Raw genomic sequence first — 22,500 nt, forward strand, 5'->3', positions numbered from 1 at the left:
TTTGTTTTTGTTTGTAACAGAGCAAGGAAATTTTATTTAACACTGAAGTGGCCCATTGGGCTGTGTGTGTGTGTGTCTGTGTGTTTGTGTGTGTGTGTTTATGACATTAATTAGCAGAGTCAATTATGACAAGCAGGTGTATAAGTGTCTATGAAATAGCTTTGACCCTAAAGCCTACTACTCACCATGGGAACCATCAGCCAATGAGAGTCCAACATTGCTCTCATTAACCCTTCCCATCAAATTCAATGCCATAGCAACTATGCTCTGTTGGCACGGTGACCTCATGTGTAGAGCAGCACAGTTTGATTCTGTTAATTAGAGATTTAATTAATTTCAAAACCAACAGAATGTCGCCTATAAACAGTGTGTGAGGAGGGGTGTTTGATTGTGTGTGTGTGTGTGTGTGTGTGTTGGGTGGGGGATGAGAGAGACAGAGGGAATGAGAGAGTGTTACAGAGATATAGAGGTTTTATAATTACTCCACTGAACATTTGATTGTGTTAGGCCCACCGTAGTATCAATATTATGCAAATCTTTCGCCATAAAGTTTGAAATACAATTTAATGTATTTGTGTGTGTCTCTACCTATCTATGAAGTATTGGTTTTATTGGTCAAATATAATGTCATTCAGTCAGCTGAGAGCTCGTACTCCAGTTCAGATATCACAGAGTATATCACAGAGCCAGCAGTGGTATTCTTTACACACACACACACACACACACACACACACACACACACACTGGTTAGAAAGGTCAGCACAGTAAACAGCTGAATCTAAGAATTCTCTCCTGGGCCTCTGATTCACAGCCTACGTGAGTGCATTTATGCAACCCCCTACGCTGTGTGTGTGTGTATGTGCGTGTGTGTGTGTGCGTGCGTGCGTGCGTGCGTGCGTGTGTGTGTGCGTGCATGTGTGTGTGTGTGTATGTGCGTGTGTGTGTGTGTGCGCGCGTGTGTGTGTGTGCGCGTGCGTGCGTGCGTGTGTGTGTGTGTGTGCGTGAGTGTGTGTGTGTGCGCGCGCGTGTGTGTGCGTGTATGTGTGACAGAGAGAGTGCATGTCGGTTTGAGATTGAGGATATTGATTGAGCAGGGATAAACTCTTTGATGCGTGTAAGACTGTCTTCCCTCATGCATGTGAAGAGCTTTCCAACTCCCAATTAAACCAGCTGCCAATACACTTTTAATCAACTCCCTCTCCCTTTCTCTCACTCTCATTCCCTCTGTGTCTCTCTCTGGTTCTCTCTCTGTCTGGATGCTCTCTTTCCCCTCCACTAACTGAATGTGTGGAGGGAGAGAGGGGGAGGCTGTATCAATGTCCCGTGCAGACAAAAAGTGCGAGTCTGATGACCCCTTGTGGTGTCATAGCAGTACATCAGTACGGCTGTGATGCGGGGTGTGTGTATGTGTGTGTGTGTGTGTGTGTGTGTGTGTGTGTGAGAGTACTGTGTATTTTAACTTATAGCTGTCATGTTTTCATGCAGGTTTTATATAGAGAGTATCTCTTACCTAAAGGACAACGCCACTATAGAACTGTTCTTCCTCAATGCCAAGTCCTGCATCTACAAGGTCAGATTACAGTTTCTTTGTCATCCACACTCAACTCATACAGTTATTTTGTACAACTGTCACATTTATTTTTTCAGATTACAGCTCAGCCATTGTAAATTGTAAATGTCTGGCTTTACCCCTGCTGTGTGTGTGTGTGTATGTGTGTGTGAAAGTGTTGAGAAGTTGACATGGATTAATTAATTTGTAAAGATAAAGAAACAGTCAAAGTCTCAGCTGTGATGGTGCATTGTTAATATCCTACCACTAGAGGGCACTGTGGGTTTTTGCCTCTTCAGCTTGAATGCCTCTGACCAAAAGGAGCAGAGAGTCCAGTGATGTCATAATGGAAGCTGTGGAACATGATGATAGAGTGTTAAACATCATTTGGAATCACACCCTGGTTCACAGTTGGGTCTCTCTCTGGGACCTGGAGCCGTTGGTTTTTAGAAGTAAAAGAGTAAAAAGACGTGGCCAGGATGAATCACACATCAAAGATGATAGTTGTTTGACTAAAAAAACAGCATTTGGCCCTATAGGGGACAAACATGCAGCAACCCATGTCACCTTTCTGCCCAGGTGTGTTCAGCCATTTCATCTGCTCTAGAGACCATTTCCCCTTTTATTTTCAGCAGAAGAATTGTCTGTGCTTCATGTACACGTGTGTTTCATGTTAGCTGTTTGAAGCATTTATAGAATCTGTTAGTGTTGATAAATGTTTAAAGTATGAAACTGATGAGACTAAAAACACGTTCACTGTGTTTCAGTTCCCTCAGATCAGACCCACCAGCTCACAGTGTGTGTGTGTGTGTGTCTGTGTGAGAGAGAGAGGCATGCCTAGCATTCCTGCCCCCTCTGTTTCTTGGGGGGTAATTAAAGGTTCACTGATAAAATACTTCATTATAGCCCCTCATACATTAGACCAGCTTACACAGTCTCATGCACATACACACACTTTGTTGCACACACTATGTTACAGTGTAATTGTTTGTTCCATTATGTGAGCAATTTCTTAACAGTTTATTCAAACTGTCTCTCATCCGCTCTTTTTCTCTCTCCCTCTCTCTCTCTCTCCCTCTCTCTCTCTTTCTCTCTCTCTCTCTCTCTCCTGTAGGAGTTGATAGAGGTTGACAGTGAGGTGGTGTTTGAGTTGGCCTCCTACATATTGCAGGTAAAACATCATCGTGCGTGTGTAGCGACATGCTCCGTTTTAGATCTGTGGACATGTGCTGGTGTGTAGAGTTGTGCTGGTGTGTGTATAGAGACATGCTGGTTTGAGTGTGTGTGTATGTGAGTGTGTGTGTGCTGTACAGATGAGCTTGTATGTGTGTTTGTTATTGTCAGCCTTTTGTATGAACAGTCATTGTGTGCTGTACTGTTAGTGATATGAGCCTTTCCGAGCAAGAATGACCTTTTAATCATGGTTATTTTTTCTAAATATAACCCAGAGTTCTCTGAGCTCTCTATTGTGTTGGAACACTCTAATCGTTTGTTGGGCCTGACTTGTGTTCCCACACTGTGGGAAATCACAGCACTCTGCTACATCTCAAACATGAGCTGAAACGAACAGAAAAGCAACAGGGATTTTTCAAATTAGAAACACTCACACGACAACAGAAATAGCAGCCTACATACATGAGGAGAGAGAGATGGTTAAGGACACCTTGTTACCAGGAAAGCGTGCTATTTTATGTTTTGTGTGTGTGTGTGTGTGTGTGTGTGTGTGTGTGTGTGTGTGTGTGTGTGCATGCGTGCGCATTTGACCTTTAAAGGGATTTAGTCCAGCTGACAGAGATTGAATTCCTTGCTGACTCTTTAAAGGTCTAATGTTACCCATGCACACCTTAACATGCGCGCACACACGCGTGCGCACAAACACACACACACACATACAGAAGGAAGATATGGTTTTTGAAAAGTAAAATTTTGTCAACATTTTGACGTTTAACACCATGTCTCTTTGTTTGTGTCTCGTAGGAGGCTAAAGGAGACTTCACTAGGTAAGCACAATGTGATCAGCACATTTCTGTCTGTAGTGCCTTTGAGAACAGCTCCCTCTGTTATTCTGCCATATGCATACACACACTCACAAACAAGTTAGATGTGAGAGAATGAGGGATGGATGAGGGGTGAGAGTGAGGGATGGATGAGGGGTGAGAGTGAGGGGTGAGAATGAGGGATGGATGAGGGGTGAGAGTGAGGGGTGAGAGTGAAGGATGGATGAGGGGTGAGAGTGAGGGATGGATGAGGGGTGAGAGTGAGGGATGGATGAGGGGTGAGAGTGAGGGGTGAGAATGAGGGATGGATGAGGGGTGAGAGTGAGGGGTGAGAGTGAGGGATGGATGAGGGGTGAGAGTGAGGGATGGATGAGGGGTGAGAGTGAAGGATGGATGAGGGGTGAGAGTGAGGGATGGATGAGGGGTGAGAGTGAGGGATGGATGAGGGGTGAGAGTGAGGGATGGATGAGGGGAGAGAATGAGGGATGGATGAGGGGTGAGAGTGAGGGGTGAGAATGAGGGATGGATGAGGGGTGAGAGTGAGGGATGGATGAGGGGTGAGAATGAGGGGTGAGAATGAGGGATGGATGAGGGGAGAGAATGAGGGATGGATGAGGGGTGAGAGTGAGGGATGGATGAGGGGTGAGAGTGAGGGGTGAGAATGAGGGATGGATGAGGGGTGAGAGTGAGGGGTGGATGAGGGGTGAGAGTGAGGGATGGATGAGGGGTGAGAGTGAGGGATGGATGAGGGGTGAGAGTGAGGGGTGGATGAGGGGTGAGAGTGAGGGATGGATGAGGGGTGAGAGTGAGGGATGGATGAGGGGTGAGAGTGAGGGGTGGATGAGGGGTGAGAGTGAGGGATGGATGAGGGGTGAGAATGGTGGGAACAGAGGGGGGGGATGTGGAGAATAAACAGTGTTATATTACAACCCCCTCACTCCTCTGTCTCTCACACAAAGACACACCAGTCGTCTCACACACACACACACACTTTCCCACACATTGTTATATGCTGGCTGTCTTTGCACTGGTACATTCAGTGTGTCCTGTGGTTCCTCTCAGCAGGGGGAAGGGTTTTAGTGTGACACTCAGCAGGGAACTGAGTTTATTGTGTCACTGGTAAATGTGGTCTGTTAGCTCTCTTGCTAAACTACCACTAATTGAAAATAGGACAGAGAAACACTGACAAGGTATTCAGACAGGACAGTCTTGAGGTGTGTGTGTGTGGGGGAACATAGTTCTTGGGCCAGAGAGAGAGAGTTCAGGCTTTGACAGAGACTGTAAAGCCTGAGTAGGGTGGGGGACATGAGAGAGAGAGAGAGAGAGGAAAAAGGAGATTACACAGAAATAAAATTGAAAACACAAAACATAAAAGAATTTGCTTTTGTGCTGTTCTGTGTGGTTGAAGTGAGGTTTTGGTATTGTTTTCTTGCATTGTGTGAGGTTTAAGTGGTGCATTTGTGTGGTTTTATAGTAATGATGCTACAAGAGCTGACCTGAAGAAACTGCCTGCCCTGCCCACTCAGGCACTGAAGGAACACCCATCACTGGCATACTGGTGAGAGCCCACACACGCACACACCCATCACTGGCATACTGGTGAGAGCACACACACATTTTTAAAATGTACATCTCTCTGTCCTCTGCATTTAACCCATCCAACACACCGGTAGTGAACACACACACACACACACACACACCAGACGCAGGAGCAGCATTCCTTGGACCCGGGAGGCATTGGAGTTAAGTGCAAGGGCACACAGCCGTGGATGTCAGCCCTGGGAATCGACCCAGCAACCCTTCGGTCACGAGTCCGGTTCTCTAACCTCTTGACCACGGCTGCCCCAACACTGAGCTGCGTTGGCCGGGAATCAAACCCTGGTCAACTGCTTGGAAGGCAGCTGTGCTCACCACTATACCACCAATGTTTTTTGAACCATTTTTGAACCATGAACTATGCAGATTTAAGAAGCAGAGGATGCTTGATCTGAAACAGAACTTTAATAAATCGTAGTAATCTTTTTTTGGAAAAAGGGGGGGGGGGGGGGGGGGGGGGGGGGGGGTCGGCACAGATATGCCTCAGGGTAGTTAACTATGTGGAGGTGTGGTAAGGACACAAAGCATTCTCTTAACTAACCGTACCATAAACTAACACACCACCTTAAGAAGATGTGAGACTCAGGAGCAGAACATTAGTCCAGCTGTTTTTTGTCTCAGACCCTGTGTCCCCACATTCTCTCAGCTGCTTCTGTCCTCTCTATACACCGTCCAGAGCAAGGCCAGTGATGCTTATAGTCTAACACAGTGTTGAGTGGCAGGAAACACTGAGATATATCACAAGCTGATCTCTGATTCTGAGGTATGACTATAAGACATTACCCTCTGTCAAGCTAAAAATCAAATGAACTGGCATCACAGGCTTACTGGTCAACACATCCTAATTCTCACTGTAAAATAAGCTCACGCTACATAGGCTAGCAGTCTCTCACTCAGAGCGGCAGCCGGTCATGGTGGTGATCCAGATTACAAAAGAATCAAATTGCTGCCTTAACATCCAGAAGATTATCTAATCTAGCACTGGCACACAAAACAGGCACTGTAGCAATTACGGTAGCAAGTGTCAAGTCACTCTGTTACATCTGTTCTTTGCTTTCAACTGCCTAACAGATTCCACATCCACAGACAATGCCGCAGATAAATCCTGAAAAACATTTCTGTTTTGTTCTGTTTGTTTCACACAGTCAGCAGAAAAAAACACTATAACAGCGCACTTTACACTGAGATAGACAGGGAAAACCACGTACCTATATACACACACACACACAAACACAGATACACACATACTCAAACATGTCAACATCATCCACACTGTCTCTCTGTGTCTCTCTTTCTTTCTCTCTATCCTCTGTCTCTCTCTTTCTACTCTCTCTCTCTTTCTCTCTCCCTCTCTCTCTCTCTCTCTCTCACACACACACACACACATACACACACCCAGCAGTTTTACTTTTGATGTCCTTTGAACTTCTCCTCTCTTGGTGTCATGTTTCATTTCCCTCCTCTCTTTCTCTCTCTTTCTCTTTTCTTTCTCTCTCTCTCTCTCTCTTTTCTCTCTCCCTGTTTTCTGTATAATTGAAACAAGCTGACAGACTGTTTTCATTCTTCTCCTACCACTGTCATCTGGAAGTCTAAGAGTGTGTGTGTGTGTGTGTGTTACAGTGAAGATCGGGTCATAGAACACTACAAGAAACTCAGTGGACAATCTAGAGGCCAGGCCATCGTCAAGTGAGTAAACTGTGTGTGTGTGTGTGTATGTGTGTGTGTGTATTGTTATCTCTGTGCAATGGGGGTGTAAATGATAGACATGTAAGCTTTATTTTTGTTATCTGGAATTGTTTGTGTTTATATTTATATTTGCATTAATATAATCTAATCATCTAATCTCTCTCTCTCTCTCTCTCTCTCTCTCTCTCTCTCAGTTATATGAGTATAGTGGAGTCTCTGCCTACATACGGAGTGCATTACTATGCTGTTAAGGTAAGTTACCAATCATTTAATGAATTCATACACACACACTTGCACCCACAAAAACATTCCAAGTATCACCATCAGACACTCAAAGAGCCAGTTATATACATGTGACTGTGTGTTTGTGTGTGCACATGCTGTATGAGTGTGTGAGATGTGGCTGTGTGTTTGTGTGTGTGACTGTGTGTTTGTGTGTGTGACTGTGTGTTTGTGTGTGCACATGCTGTATGAGTGTGTGAGATGTGGCTGTGTGTTTGTGTGTGTGACTGTGTGTTTGTGTGTGTGCACATGCTGTATGAGTGTGTGAGATGTGGCTGTGTGTTTGTGTGTGTGACTGTGTGTTTGTGTGTGTGACTGTGTGTTTGTGTGTGCACATGCTGTATGAGTGTGTGAGATGTGGCTGTGTGCTTGTGTGTGTGACTGTGTGTTTGTGTGTGTGCACATGCTGTATGAGTGTGTGAGATGTGGCTGTGTGTTTGTGTGTGTGACTGTGTGTTTGTGTGTGTGCACATGCTGTATGAGTGTGTGAGATGTGTAGCTGTCATCAACAGAAGATATCTCTCTATTTTAAAGCAAGTGTTATCTCCAGTCCTCAAGCCTCTGTCCTGTGTGTGTGTTTTAGGATAAACAGGGCATCCCGTGGTGGCTGGGCTTAAGTTATAAAGGAATCTTTCAGTATGATTACCAGGACAAAGTCAAACCCAGGAAGGTAAGATGAGCTTCTCTCTCCTCCGCCTTCTCACAGGCAAATCTGTTTCATCTCATGCATTAGCTCAGCATTTGTCTGTGCCCTGTATCCTGGTTTGAGTGGACAGGACATCACACAGTGACCTCTGGATCACCTTTCAACCTATGACATCACCTTACTACTGTGGCACTTCTGACATTCTGGCTTGGTAACCCAAGACTGGTGGACCCTTTGACCTCCTGAGGTCATGCTGTATAATAGTTTAATCCTGAGGGGTAAAAGTGGGTAACACACACACACACACACACACACACACACACACACACAAAGTCAGATGGTGAAGATATATAACTCACTCATACTGTTATGGGTGTGTTTAGAGGCCAGAGTCTGTCCTGTCCTGCTCTTTCCATCTTTCAGGAGTGTGTGTGTGTGTGTGTGCGTGTGTGTGTGTGCGTGTGTGTGCATGTGTGTGAATCTGTATGTGTATATGTGCGTTTTAGGTGCCAAAATGCATTGGCCACATTGGCATTGCCTCATCTCTTAATATACCAAAAGCAGACATAGATTGTGGAGGAGGAAGAAGATTTTGGGGTGGTGAAAAAATGAATTTACTCACTCTTCTCCAGACCTTTAGTCAACAAGAAAGCCATACACTTCCCACCACACAAGGAAAGACAGAGAATGGAACAAAGGTGGAGCATAAGGAGCATGAGCACAAATCACAAGAAGTAATTAGTCATTGAATTACTGACACTAATGAACCAATCAGAGCACAAGATGAAACTGTCCCCACCCCTTCAGTCTGATGTTTACTTGGATAATCAAAAACAGCCCTGAAGGGATATTCCCATCTAAAGACTGGTCCCCAAACCCTCAGCAGAGCAATATTCTACCACAGTATTCCCACACTGCTTAGGAATGCTGGGAAAAGGGGAGTGAGTGATTGTCAGTGATGAAACAGACAGACAGACAGGCAGACAGACACAGCTGAGTGACTGTTTGTCTGACTGATGTCACTGAACTGTTCCAGACCCCACATAACACATTAAGAACATGGTGAGAGAGGTTGAGTTGAAAGTGTATTTATGAGTACTAACAGTCACAGTGGACGTAGTGCTGTGAGCCTGGGGGAGTGTTGAGTGTGCTAACGCCCTAGCTGTGATCTTACACTGAAACATCACTCTGAGTCCACTTTTGTAATGAATGTCTTGGAACTCCCCCCTTTTCCCCCCAGTGTCCCACCCACACACACACACACACATGCACACGCACACGCACGCACCCACACCCACACACACCACACGCACACACACACACACACACTCACATACATGCACACACGCCCCCCAAATCCTCCAGCTGACAGGAAATGCGCTGGCAGGCGTCTGTGGGGTTTACCATTGCTATGGTAACACAGAACATGCTGGAAACATTAATGTGTTTGCCAGTCCTGGGAATGTGTGTTTGACTGTGTGTGTCTGTACCTCAGTCAAATTACTAGAGACAAAAGTCAGAACTGTCCAGTGGAATACCCCCTATACCTCAGGACACATATTCTAAACACCAGGTTCCACTCACAGCTCCAGAACAACAGCAACAACAACAACAACAACAACAACAACAACAACAACAATAATAATAATAATAATAATAATAATAATAATAATAATAATAATTTGGCAGAAGACTGCAAAAGGACAAGCTGAAGAGGAGAGCAGATCTGAGCCTGTCGGAATTGTGACTCTAGTCCTCACATTGAAACTGAGGGAAGCTGACTGTTAGTTTCGGTAGGCCAGTGCCTATAGTACGCTTAAGCTTCCATTGTACGCTTTGAGTCTGTGTCACCATGTACTAGTGCAGTTCCAAGTGTGTAAATGTGTGTGTGTGTGTGTGTGTGTGAGAGAGAGAAAGAGAGAGAGAGAGAAAAGACAGCAGTATTGTGTAGGCAATTTGTCTTGTGTGACTAATATGGAATCTCAGACGGAGTTATCATGGCCTGTTTCCTGTCCACCCCCCCCCCCCCCCCCCCCAGCCTAACAGGTGACCTGTACCTTAGTGGCCCCAGTCTTGACACAATGCAGCTCATCACAGCCTTTTTCTCAGTGTGTGTGTGGATGTGTGTGTGGATGTGTGATATGTGCATGTAATGTGTGTGTTGTAATATATATGTGACTGTGTGTGTGTGTCTGTGTGTTATTTTAGAGGTTAATGTATTAATGACAGTGTTGTATTAATAACAGTCTGAATGGAGAGGGACTGATGACCTTGATTGGCTTTAATTAAAGGCTCTCTGTTTCCCTCCCAGTTTTCTGGCTGAGCACAGAAAACTTCACATGGCCTTGAACTTTTTAGCCCCAGTTCTTACGTGTGTGTGTGTGTGTGTGTTAATGTGTGTGTGAGTGTGTGTGTGTGTGAGTGTGTGTGTGTGCGTGTGTGTGTGTGTGTGCGTGTGTGTGTGTGTTCATCAGAGCCTTGTCATTACACTCCACTTCCCCTATTTAAAGTGTTATATAATTGTACAATGCAATGCACAGACACACGCGCACACAGACACACACACACGCACGCACTTATACACACACACACACACACACACTTAAACACACTTACACACAGAGCAGAGCAGTGGCTGAAGCCCTGTACCATACCCAGAATTCCACCACTGTCTGTTCTGGAGGTAATGTTCTATGCCTCATTACTAGTTAGAAATACTCTATCTCTCTGTGACCCTCCCCTCCCCCATGAAAGATGAAAGCTTTGGAGAAAGTGTTTACTTTGTGTTAAGATTGTGTGTTGAGGTCGAATTTTTCAGAAACCTCAATAGAACCTCTTCAGCACCCCAAGATCTTAGGCTATAAGTGCTCTTGTAAAGTGTGCGTGTGTGTTTGTAAGTGTGCATGTGTGTGTGTGTGTGTGTGTGTGTATAAGCGTGTGTGTATAGGTGTGTGTGTGTGTGTGTGTATGTGTGTGTGTGTATAAGTGTGTGTGTGTGTGTGTGTGTGTGTATAAGTGTGTGTGTATGTGTGTGTGTGTGTGTGTGTGTGTATAAGTGTGTGTGTATGTGTGTGTATGTGTGTGTATGTGTGTGTGTTTTGACTGAGCTTCCTCTGTCTTTCTTTCCTCACATATCCATTGTTTTCCCAGGCTGTTAAAATTCTTTGACGTCTAAGCTCAATTCTCTCGCGCTCTCTCCCTCTCTCTCTCTCTCTCTTTCTCGTCCTTTCGCTGTCTATACATCTACTATACTAGAATTCCTATGTTTGCTCTGTAACTGATTTTTAATCTGTGGCAGAGGTGATTTTCATCTGTCTTAACTGTGAGAGGCAGTGAGAAACAGACTGACACAGATAAGGACTCTGCTGGAAGACATTTCTCTGGAAGAAGAAAAGCTTTCTCATCCAGTGGAAACTTATTTCACCACAGCTGAAACATTTTCTCTTTCCTGCTCTCTCTCTCTCTCTCTCTCTCTCTCTCTCTCTCTCTCTCTCTCTCTCTCTCTCTCTCTCTCTCTCTCTCTCTCTCTCTCTGTCTGTCTCTCTCTCTCTCTGTTTTCTCTCACTCTTTGTCTCATCTGTTTGGCTGATGGTTGCAGTGAGTCCAGTGGCATAGGAACCCTCAGAATGCGCGTGTTAGTGTGTGTGTGTGTGTGTGTGTAATGAGAACCAGAACCAGGCTGTAGGAGTGAACAAGGGGGAGGGGGAGTTAAAACAAAGCTGGAGGACTCTGTTTGGTGGACACACACACACACACACACACACACACTGAACTCTCTCTAGACCCCACCCACACACAGGCAGTGCTGAGAGCAGGAAGTGTGTGTCCCTCAGGGAGGGTGGAGGGGTCGAAGGTGGGGGGGGGGGTTGGGGGCAGACTCCACCCGTCTCTCTCTCTCCCTCTCTCTCTTTTTCAGCCACTCTTCTCTCTTACTCACTCTAAACACACTCTGCTCTCTCACACAGCCAGGGCGCGCAGGGCTGTGTACTCACTCCTCAGTGCATTTGCTCATACACACACACCCTCTTGGAGAGCTGCTTTCCTCTGGAGTTTGTGTGTGTTTTTCTGACCAGAACCGAGTAAATTTCACATGGACTTTGACAGGCCAGAGGAGGCCTGTTTTGGACCAGTGCTGTGGATATACTCTCAGTACTTTTATGTCTGTGGATAGTGTGTGTGCCCAGGATAACTGAGAGGATCAGATCAGCGCTGTCAACCTTTCCTCTCCACTCTCTCCTCAGGTTTTCCAATGGAGGCAGCTAGAAAATCTCTACTTCAGAGAGAAAAAATTCTCCGTGGAAGTTCATGACCCCAGAAGGTAAATCTATATCACAGACTGTACTGTGCGCGCACACACGCGCACACACACACAGGGTTTGTGAGCTCTGCGTATAGAGTAAGGATGGGAGTGTAGTTATAACGTAGAGCGTGGGGTGTTCAGTGGCTGGATGATGCATGTATGACATGTCTGTGGGTAACTTCAGTGTCATACATTCTCTCATTTCTGTCCTGTCATTTGACACATAAAATCACTTCCCTCTTTGGTCACAAAACACACTGAAGTTTGTGAAGTCACGTGTCAATGTAATAGGTGACCATTAATTATTGTGTAATGATGGGAAAGAGGTTTGAGGGTGGGGAAAGAGGGGGGGTTATAAATGTGTTGACTGGATGGAATTTGTGGAAAATCAACCCTTTTCTAAAACTTCAGAGTTCAGGTTTGTGCAACAGCTACGACTCTAAATTTCACAAGAATTTCTGGAACTTCAATTTTATTGTAGAAATCAGGCTGTATGGAATGAGTGCTTGGTGAGGAAGTTACTGAACAATAAAGGCAAACATGTCATCCATGTAATCGGTTTATTATAGGGTTGCTAAATGTTCCGTGATTTACCTGAATCAGCAGTGTGGTTTCTTAATTGTTCTTGGCCATGTTTAGTTCTATGTGTGTGCATGCACATGTGAGTTGTCTGTTTTTCATCTGTTTGTGTGCATGCGTGCATGTTTGTGTGTGCGTGTTCGTGCGTGTGTGTGTGTGTGTGTGTGTGTGTGTGTGTGTGCATGTGTGTGTGTGCGAGCATGTGTGTGTGTGTGTGAGTGCGTGTGTGTGTGTGAGTGCGTGTGTGTGTGTATGTGTCTGCGTGTGTGCGCGCATGTGCATGTGCATGCACTCGTGTGTGTGTTTGTGTGCGTGTGCGTGCGCGCGTACGTGTATGTGTGTGTGTGTGTGTGAGTCACAGAGGGAGTTCTAGCAATTGTTCCACTGTTTGTTGTCCATTGTCAATCTTCCGTCCTGCCCTGCCCGGTTTCAGCACTGCAACACAACACACGACACAAAAAGAGCAAGAAGAGAGATTTCTAAAGTCTTTCTCTTCATTACTCTCTCTCTCTCTCTCTCTCTGTTTCAGTCTCAGTGCTTTTTTATCACACAGTCTAAGTCAGTTTTCAGTTAGGGTTAGGGTTAGTCTTTCTCTTCATTACTCTCTCTCTCTCTCTCTCTCTGCTTCAGTCTCAGTGCTTTTTTATCACACAGTCTAAGTCAGTTTTCAGTTAGGGTTAGGGTTAGTCTTTCTCTTCATTACTCTCTCTCTCTGCCTGCTTCAGTCTCAGTGCTTTTTTATCACACAGTCTAAGTCAGTTTTCAGTTAGGGTTAGGGTTAGTCTTTCTCTTCATTACTCTCTCTCTCTCTCTCTCTTTCTGCTTCAGTCTCAGTGCTTTTTTATCACACAGTCTAAGTCAGTTTTCAGTTAGGGTTAGGGTTAGTCTTTCTCTTCATTACTCTCTCTCTCTGCCTGCTTCAGTCTCAGTGCTTTTTTATCACACAGTCTAAGTCAGTTTTCAGTTGGTTGAGAAATTATGACGGCGTGTTCAGACTAAATCTAGCCAATCGTCTCTCCCCTTGCTCTGATGACATCATCAGTGTGTGACGAGGAGCTGGTTTCTCATCCACAACCCAAGAGTCTCTTTTTAGAGCAGAGCAACTGCCAAGAAGAGCAGGCAGCTGTCAGAGAATCCTCACACATTCACACTCCCATCTCTGCTCCGCCCCCAGAGAAGGAGAGGGGGGAGAGAGGGGAATAGCTGAGGGGAGATGTTAGAGTGCGAGAAAAGAGAAAACAAAGGAGGTGTTTATTTCATTGTGTGTGTCTGAACACACACACACACACATTTTCTGTGTCAGATTTTATCAATGGAATCCCAATGATCTGTTTCTCTGTCCCTCATATGACTGTATAAACACACACACATAGAGCAGGGTTTCCGTTAGCGAGTAATTACAGGTTTTTGCCTGGTAAAATTTATTAAAAAAAATAAATAAATAAAGAAAGAAATTAAAAGCTTGCTGGTGAAAATGTCGGGTAATAATGCTCATAACAAACGTAGCTCTGATGAAGGCTATGGCTGAGCAGTCGCCTGGAGGAGGAGAGATGCACTATGCGCATTGCAAACTGCAAAGACACACTAGACATGTTTGATTTCAAGTTGGCAGCAGAGGACTTTGCCACAATGAAAAAAAGGAGAAAATAAAATATTACCTGGGAGCCTGTAGGCTGCATTTGATGCCATGTAGATCTAGCCTTTTTTTGTAAACAGGCTGCAGATGTTACAGGTTACAGATGTTTGGTAATATCCTACATTTTAGCGGCTAATGTTGAGGTTTTGCTCAGTCGTTACTGTTCGTTTTGCTTAATTGTTACTGTTCATTAACTAATCAAACTGATTTGAGGTCTTCTTTCAACAGCCTAGGTGTACATTACATTTGCATTTGTAACATAGACTGCTATTTAAACGTGACCAGTAAGTTTCAGATTTGTCTGGTAAAATAAATTCTTTCTAGACAATGGACCAGCAAGGAAAACTTCTAGCGGAAACCCTGACACACAGGCATACCCCACACACCCACGCACATTACTACAGCCCCCCTACAAGAGTTATTGCTGTATGATAGGGCTCGGAGGAAGCATGTAATGTTTATTTAAACTCTGTTTGAAAGAGGAGTGTGTTATTAGAGAGATTTACTCTTTTTAAATGCTTTTCTTACACACACATATACACAGGAGATGTGTAGTCCAATGTCAACAGTGTGGTAATGTGGGTTTGGATGTGTGTGTCTGTATGAATAGGGAACTGAGATATGAAGTCTTATAAAGCTCTTATGGGTGTAATATTTAGTCAGAGTAAAGCGGCTGGTGTGTTAATATTAGTTATTCATTCAGCAGACACTTTTATCAAACGCAACTTCCAAGACAGGCAGAATACAAACCAAGTGTATAACCATTAAGGAGCTGTCTGTTATGTTGATACTGGTGTGATAATTGAACAGGGTTAAGAGCTTGTTGTGTTGTTATGGTTGTGATGTTCAGTCAGGGTAAAGAGCTTGTTGTGTTGATGCTGGTATGAGATGCAGTCAGGGTAAGGGGGTTGTTGTGTTGATGCTGGTATGAGATGCAGTCAGGGTAAGGGGGTTGTTGTGTTGATGCTGGTATCAGATGCAGTCAGGGTAAGGAGCTTGTTGTGTTGATGCTGGTATCAGATGCAGTCAGGGTAAGGGGGTTGTTGTGTTGATGCTGGTATGAGATGCAGTCAGGGTAAGGGGGTTGTTGTGTTGATGCTGGTATGAGATGCAGTCAGGGTAAGGGGGTTGTTGTGTTGATGCTGGTATGAGATGCAGTCAGGGTAAGGAGGTTGTTGTGTTGATGCTGGTATGAGATGCAGTCAGGGTAAGGAGCTTGTTGTGTTGATGCTGGTATGAGATGCAGTCAGGGTAAGGGGGTTGTTGTGTTGATGCTGGTATAAGATGCAGTCAGGGTAAGGGGGTTGTTGTGTTGATGCTGGTATGAGATGCAGTCAGGGTAAGGGGGTTGTTGTGTTGATGCTGTTCATTAACTAATCAAACTGATTTGAGGTCTTCTTTCAACAGCCTAGGTGTACATTACATTTGCATTTGTAACATAGACTGCTATTTAAACGTGACCAGTAAGTTTCAGATTTGTCTGGTAAAATAAATTCTTTCTAGACAATGGACCAGCAAGGAAAACTTCTAGCGGAAACCCTGACACACAGGCATACCCCACACACCCACGCACATTACTACAGCCCCCCTACAAGAGTTATTGCTGTATGATAGGGCTCGGAGGAAGCATGTAATGTTTATTTAAACTCTGTTTGAAAGAGGAGTGTGTTATTAGAGAGATTTACTCTTTTTAAATGCTTTTCTTACACACACATATACACAGGAGATGTGTAGTCCAATGTCAACAGTGTGGTAATGTGGGTTTGGATGTGTGTGTCTGTATGAATAGGGAACTGAGATATGAAGTCTTATAAAGCTCTTATGGGTGTAATATTTAGTCAGAGTAAAGCGGCTGGTGTGTTAATATTAGTTATTCATTCAGCAGACACTTTTATCAAACGCAACTTCCAAGACAGGCAGAATACAAACCAAGTGTATAACCATTAAGGAGCTGTCTGTTATGTTGATACTGGTGTGATAATTGAACAGGGTTAAGAGCTTGTTGTGTTGTTATGGTTGTGATGTTCAGTCAGGGTAAAGAGCTTGTTGTGTTGATGCTGGTATGAGATGCAGTCAGGGTAAGGGGGTTGTTGTGTTGATGCTGGTATGAGATGCAGTCAGGGTAAGGGGGTTGTTGTGTTGATGCTGGTATCAGATGCAGTCAGGGTAAGGAGCTTGTTGTGTTGATGCTGGTATCAGATGCAGTCAGGGTAAGGGGGTTGTTGTGTTGATGCTGGTATGAGATGCAGTCAGGGTAAGGGGGTTGTTGTGTTGATGCTGGTATGAGATGCAGTCAGGGTAAGGGGGTTGTTGTGTTGATGCTGGTATGAGATGCAGTCAGGGTAAGGAGGTTGTTGTGTTGATGCTGGTATGAGATGCAGTCAGGGTAAGGAGCTTGTTGTGTTGATGCTGGTATGAGATGCAGTCAGGGTAAGGGGGTTGTTGTGTTGATGCTGGTATAAGATGCAGTCAGGGTAAGGGGGTTGTTGTGTTGATGCTGGTATGAGATGCAGTCAGGGTAAGGGGGTTGTTGTGTTGATGCTGGTATGAGATGCAGTCAGGGTAAGGGGGTTGTTGAGTTGATGCTGGTATGAGATGCAGTCAGGGTAAGGGGCTTGTTGTGTTGTTATGGTTGTGATGTTCAGTCAGGGTAAAGAGCTTGTTGTGTTGATGCTGGTATGAGATGCAGTCAGGGTAAGGGGGTTGTTGAGTTGATGCTGGTATGAGATGCAGTCAGGGTAAGGAGGTTGTTGTGTTGATGCTGGTATGAGATGCAGTCAGGGTAAGGGGGTTGTTGAGTTGATGCTGGTATGAGATGCAGTCAGGGTAAGGGGCTTGTTGTGTTGATGCTGGTATAAGATGCAGTGAATATAAAGTGGAATGTGTCTTTGCTCTAACTGCAGGGCGTCGGTAACACGGAGGACGTTTGGTCACAGTGGGATTGCTGTACACACCTGGTACGCCTGCCCCACCCTCATCAAATCCATCTGGGCCATGGCTATCAGCCAACACCAGTTCTACCTGGACCGCAAACAGAGCAAGGTATGTCTCTGACTGACTCTGTGTGTGTGTGTGTGTGTGTGTATGGACGTGTATCTGTCATTTAGCTCAGTGTGTTTGTGATCTGATCCAAACTCTGTCTAGGTTACTAATCTATAGTGATCACACACACACCACATACACACACACACACACACACATTGCATTTTACATCACTAAGTTGTGAGAATGTCTGGATTCAGTTTTACGTTATAAAGATTTGGAATTTTCTGCAATTGGAAAATTGTTTCTCAGAAAGAAACTACCACTCTGCAGCTGAGTAGCACACTGACTCTCTCTCTGTCTCTCTCTCTCTCCCTCTCTTCCCCCCCCCCCCCCCCCTCTCTCTCTCTCTCTCTCTCTCTATCTCTCTCTGTCTCTCTCCCTCTCTCTGTCTCTCTCCCTCTCTTTCCCTCTCTCCCTCTCTGTCTGTCTCTCTCTCACTTTCTCAGTCCAAGATCCACGCTGCGCGTAGTTTGAATGAGATAGCAATAGATCTGACAGAGACAGGCACGCTGAAGACTTCAAAACTCGCCAACATGGGCAGCAAGGGCAAGATCATCTGTGGCAGCAGTGGAAGCTTACTGTCCTCAGGTCAGTACACACACGCACACTACTGTCCTCAAATCAGTACACATACACACAGTACTGTCCTCAGGTCAGTACCTATACACACAGTACTGTCCTCAGGTTAGTACCTATACACACTACTGTCCTCAGATCAGTTCACATACATACAGTACTGTCCTCAGGTCAATACATACACACATTACTGTCCTCAGGTTAGTACAGATACATACAGTACTGTCCTCAGGTCAGTACATACACACACTACTGTCCTCAGATCAGTGCACATATACACACTACTGTCCTCAGGTTAGTACACATACATACAGTACTGTCCTCAGGTTGGTGCTCACTCACTGTGAGAACAGGTCTTTGTGATGTTGGCTTTGGACATGCGAGTGTCATTATTGTCATCTACAAACAGAGAGAGAGAGAAAAGAGTTTTGAGGTAGCTGCTCCAGCCTAGAAGGTTACAGATATTGTGAAGTAAAACTCTGGACTCTCTCTCTCTCTCTCTCTCTCTCGTAATGTCTCTCTCTCTCTTTCTTTACTTTCTGTCTCTCTCTCTCTCTCTCTCTCTCTCTCAGGAAATGGCTCATGCCAGTGTACACTAGAGTCTGTTTTTCTGTTCCAGTGAGAGCTTTAAATAGACCAGAGTCACAGTAGCTTACTCACTCACAGACACACACACACACGCGCGTCTCCTCAGACAGCTTTGTTGAGTAGGCTGTCATGTCTGTATGTTTAGTGTGCGTAAGGCTGGATAGACAGACTGAGGGAGGAGAGAGAGGTGAATGGGTGGGGAGGGGGCCAAGATTGTTTTCATTCTTCACAACAATGTCCTGCAGTTCAACAGACATGTGGAGAGAGGGAGAGGTTTGGATTTAGAGTATTAACCTACCCAAAAAAGGCACAAATAACCAGTCCCTCAACACACACTCACACACTCTTATTGTAGCTCACTTCACTTCAGCTTAATCAAACCAGGAACAGAGAGACAGAAAAACACTGAGGATGATGACAATAATAATTACTGATACCATTATTATTATTATTGATATTTTCTTCTGAAACGCAGTCATACAGTCATGCACACTCTGACACAGACACACACATGTGGCAGGACATCCATGTCACTCACCCCAGTCTCATCGGTCTTGTGTTCAGGTCCTGACCCGTTCTGTTCTCCCGTCTGCTGACCTCTCACACACACACACACACACACACACTCCAGTCCTGACCCCTGACACCTCCACTGACCCGGTCCTGAGTCATCAGACGTCCACTGTGACTCACTGTCCAGGCAGAACTCTTGCTACACACACACACACACACACACACACACAGGCTTTCAAAGGCAGCTGAGGACACAGGCATAGACACACATACACAGACACACTCTGTCTTATCTAAACAGACCACTAGTTTCCTATAAACATCCTACAGCTTTCAACAGGTGTAACCCCCCAAAACGTACATACACACACACTCTCTCTCTCTCTCTCTCTCTCTCTCTCTCTCTCTCTCTCACACACACACACACACACACAGAGTACCATTTTCTTTAAACCACAGGAGGCTTTTCCTAAACAATGCTGCTTTTTAGGACCTCGCCTTTTAGTTTCTCTAAAAAAAACACACACACACACACACACAAAGACACACACACACTCACACACACTCAACACTAAAGGTCAGACTCATTGTTCATGGAGCTAGTCCGACATTTGTATGCTGTTGGAAAGCATGCGTACTCTGATCTTTGTCTGCGTTACAGAACTGTGTGTGTGTGTGTGTGTGTGTGTGTGTAGGTTCTCAGGAGTCAGACAGTTCTCAGACGGCTAAGAAAGACATGTTAGCAGCATTGAGAGCAAGACAGGAGGCTCTGGAGGAAACCCTGAGGCAAAGACTGGAGGAACTGAAGAGCATCTGTATCAGAGAGGCGGTGAGGACCATTACTGCAACGCTGATCCAACATCATAGCAACATTATAACAACCTTTATAAAACATTCATATATTATTATTACAACCTTTATGTAACATAAGCTTAATAACGTTAATGTTGCATACTATATGACAATATTGTAATAATATCAATACCAGGTTACTACTGTCTTAAAGTATTACTGCCACATTTTTTCCTCCATATATATTCATATGATGTTGATGCTTTGTTATGATGACATTAATATAACATTGTATAACACATATATACAACAGTTTCAGGTCAAACGTTATGTAGTGTTAATGCAGCTTTATTACAACAGTAACATAACATTAAGTCAGCAGTACTGCAACTTTACCCTAACATACTGCTATGTTCCTGTAGACATAAGTTTAATGTAGCGCATTTGTATTAGTAATCTAATCAGTGCTGTGATACAGTGTTAAAACAACATTACTGCACTCAGAAACATTCTTCAGTGTCTGCTAGACACTGCAGGCCTGTCAGTCACTCATCGTGTATGTGTGTGTTTTTCCTTCCTCAGGAGCTGACAGGAAAACTTCCTAAGGAATACCCACTGGATCCAGGCGAGGAGCCGCCCATCGTCAGACGGAAAATTGGCACAGCCTTCAAACTGGATGAACAGAAGATCCTGCCCAAAGGAGAGGTACAGACTAGCCTAGCTGTCTGTCTAACCCTTCATCTGTTCGTCTGTCTCTGTCTAATCATTAATCTGTCTGTCTGTATGTCTAATCATTTATCTGTCTAATCATTCATCTTTCTGTCTGTCTTTCTGTCTAATCATTTATCTGTTTAATCATTCATCTGTCTGTCTGTCTGTCTAATCATTCATCTGTTTAATCATTCATCTGTCTGTCTGTCTGTCTAATCATTCATCTGTTTAATCATTCATCTGTATGTCTCTCTGTCTAATCATTTATCTGTCTGTTTCTTTGTCTAATCATTCATCTGTCTGTCTGTCTGTCTAATCATTCATCTGTTTAATCATTCATCTGTATGTCTCTCTGTCTAATCATTTATCTGTCTGTTTCTCTGTCTAATCCTTCATCTGTCTGTCTCTCTGTCTGTCTGTCTAATCATTTATCTGTCTGTCTGGCTGTCTAATCATTCATCTGTCTGTCTCTCTGTCTGTCTGGCTGTCTAATCATTTATCGTTCTGTCTGGCTGTCTAATCATTTATCTGTTTAATCATTCATCTGTCTGTCTCTCTGTCTGTCTGTCTGTCTAATCATTCATCTGTTTGTCTCTCTGTCTGTCTAATCATTTATCTGTCTAATCATTCATCTGTCTTTCTGTGTCTGTCTCTGTCTAATCATTCATCTGTCTGTCTGTCTGATCATTCATCTGTCTGTCTGTCTAATCATTCATTTCTCTGTCTGTATTTGTCTGTACTTGTCTGTGTGTGTACCTGTCTGTCTGTCTGCGTCTGCCTGTATGTATCTGTCTGTGTGTCTGGTCCTATGAGACAGCTGCTGGCCAGAAATGAGTGACTGTTGAGCAGTGAGGTCTCAGGCAAATCTGGCTCTTACTGATACAGGAGCATACAGTTTGGTTTAATTACTATGAACTCAGACTGTTTAAAAGCAGCTCTTTACATGTGAAAACAAAGCTTCTTTTTCCAGGACAGTGAATTTGTCCAGGGCTCTTTTGAGATTCCAGAATTTTCCGACTTGTCTGCAGTGAAAGGAGCTCTGGGAATGTGTCTCTGTCAAACTGTGATTCTCAGATCACATAGTTCTGTTTCCAGTCTTTCATTTAAGCCACAATCAGACTTTCCACAGTGGTGTGTGTGTGTGCGCGCGTGTGTGTGTGTCTATAAATAGCATACGTAGTATGATTCATTCAGAAGAAGTTGCGATAGTGGAGCGTGTGTATGTGTGTGTGTGTGTTTTGAATCTCTGCCTATACCAGTTATGAAACAGTAAGGGAGACACAGAGACATGTATGATTGAGAGAGTAATGTGTGTGTGTGTGTGTGTGTGTGTGTGTGTGTCTGTGTCTGTGTCGGTATGTGTGTGCGCGCGCGCGTGTGTGTGCGCGTATATGTGTGTGTGTGTGTGTCTGTGTCTGTGTGTGTGTCTGTGTGTGTGTGTGTGTGTGTCTGTGTGTGTGTGTGTGTGTGTCTGTGTGTTAGTGTGTGTGTGTGTGTGTGTGCGTGTGTATGTGTGTGTCTGTGTGTCTGTGTGTCTGTGTGTGTGTGTCTGTGTCTGTGTCTGTGTGTGTGTCTGTGTGTGTGTGTGTGTGTGTGTCTGTGTGTTAGTGTGTGTGTCTGTGTGTGTGTGTCTGTGTGTCTGTGTGTTAGTGTGTGTGTCTGTGTGTGTGTGTGTATGTGTGTGTGTGTGTGTGTGTGTGTGTGTGTGAGAAAGAGAGAGTGTAATAACAGGGATCCTATGGTTTTGGTGCAGTCAGCAGAGTGAGTGCAGTGTGAAGTCTGACGTGGTTTTAGGTGTCTCTGGAGCTGGATGGGAGGAGCTGGATGGGAGGAGCTGGATGGGAGGAGCTGGATTGGAGCTGGTGTAGTGTTTATAAATGTACTGTGTTGCCAGTTGTGCTAATGTGGTAACACTGCTGAGCAGACAGACAGAGAGGGGCCTCTGTGTGGGTGTGTCTGAGTATGTCTGTGTGTACATGCATAAGCCTGGAACAATTAGTTCAT

At 44.5% G+C, this 22,500-nt stretch overlaps 1 protein-coding gene across 1 annotated transcript in view; it reads left to right on the top strand.

The window, feature by feature from the left end:
• The window catches only part of frmd4a (FERM domain containing 4A), a 75,842-nt gene that overhangs the window by 46,014 nt on the left and 7,328 nt on the right, over window positions 1-22,500 (top strand). The window contains exons 5-16 of the mRNA XM_030789980.1: window positions 1,486-1,570; window positions 2,664-2,720; window positions 3,527-3,549; window positions 5,021-5,104; window positions 6,763-6,828; window positions 7,023-7,080; window positions 7,694-7,780; window positions 11,998-12,074; window positions 17,175-17,313; window positions 17,763-17,904; window positions 19,689-19,822; window positions 20,368-20,490. Of these exons, the coding sequence (XP_030645840.1) occupies window positions 1,486-1,570; window positions 2,664-2,720; window positions 3,527-3,549; window positions 5,021-5,104; window positions 6,763-6,828; window positions 7,023-7,080; window positions 7,694-7,780; window positions 11,998-12,074; window positions 17,175-17,313; window positions 17,763-17,904; window positions 19,689-19,822; window positions 20,368-20,490 (1,075 nt within the window). The remainder of the gene's footprint in view (window positions 1-1,485; window positions 1,571-2,663; window positions 2,721-3,526; window positions 3,550-5,020; window positions 5,105-6,762; window positions 6,829-7,022; window positions 7,081-7,693; window positions 7,781-11,997; window positions 12,075-17,174; window positions 17,314-17,762; window positions 17,905-19,688; window positions 19,823-20,367; window positions 20,491-22,500) is intronic.

Source organism: Chanos chanos, chromosome 13 (genome assembly GCF_902362185.1).
Source record: "Chanos chanos chromosome 13, fChaCha1.1, whole genome shotgun sequence".
Classification (NCBI taxonomy): domain Eukaryota; kingdom Metazoa; phylum Chordata; class Actinopteri; order Gonorynchiformes; family Chanidae; genus Chanos; species Chanos chanos.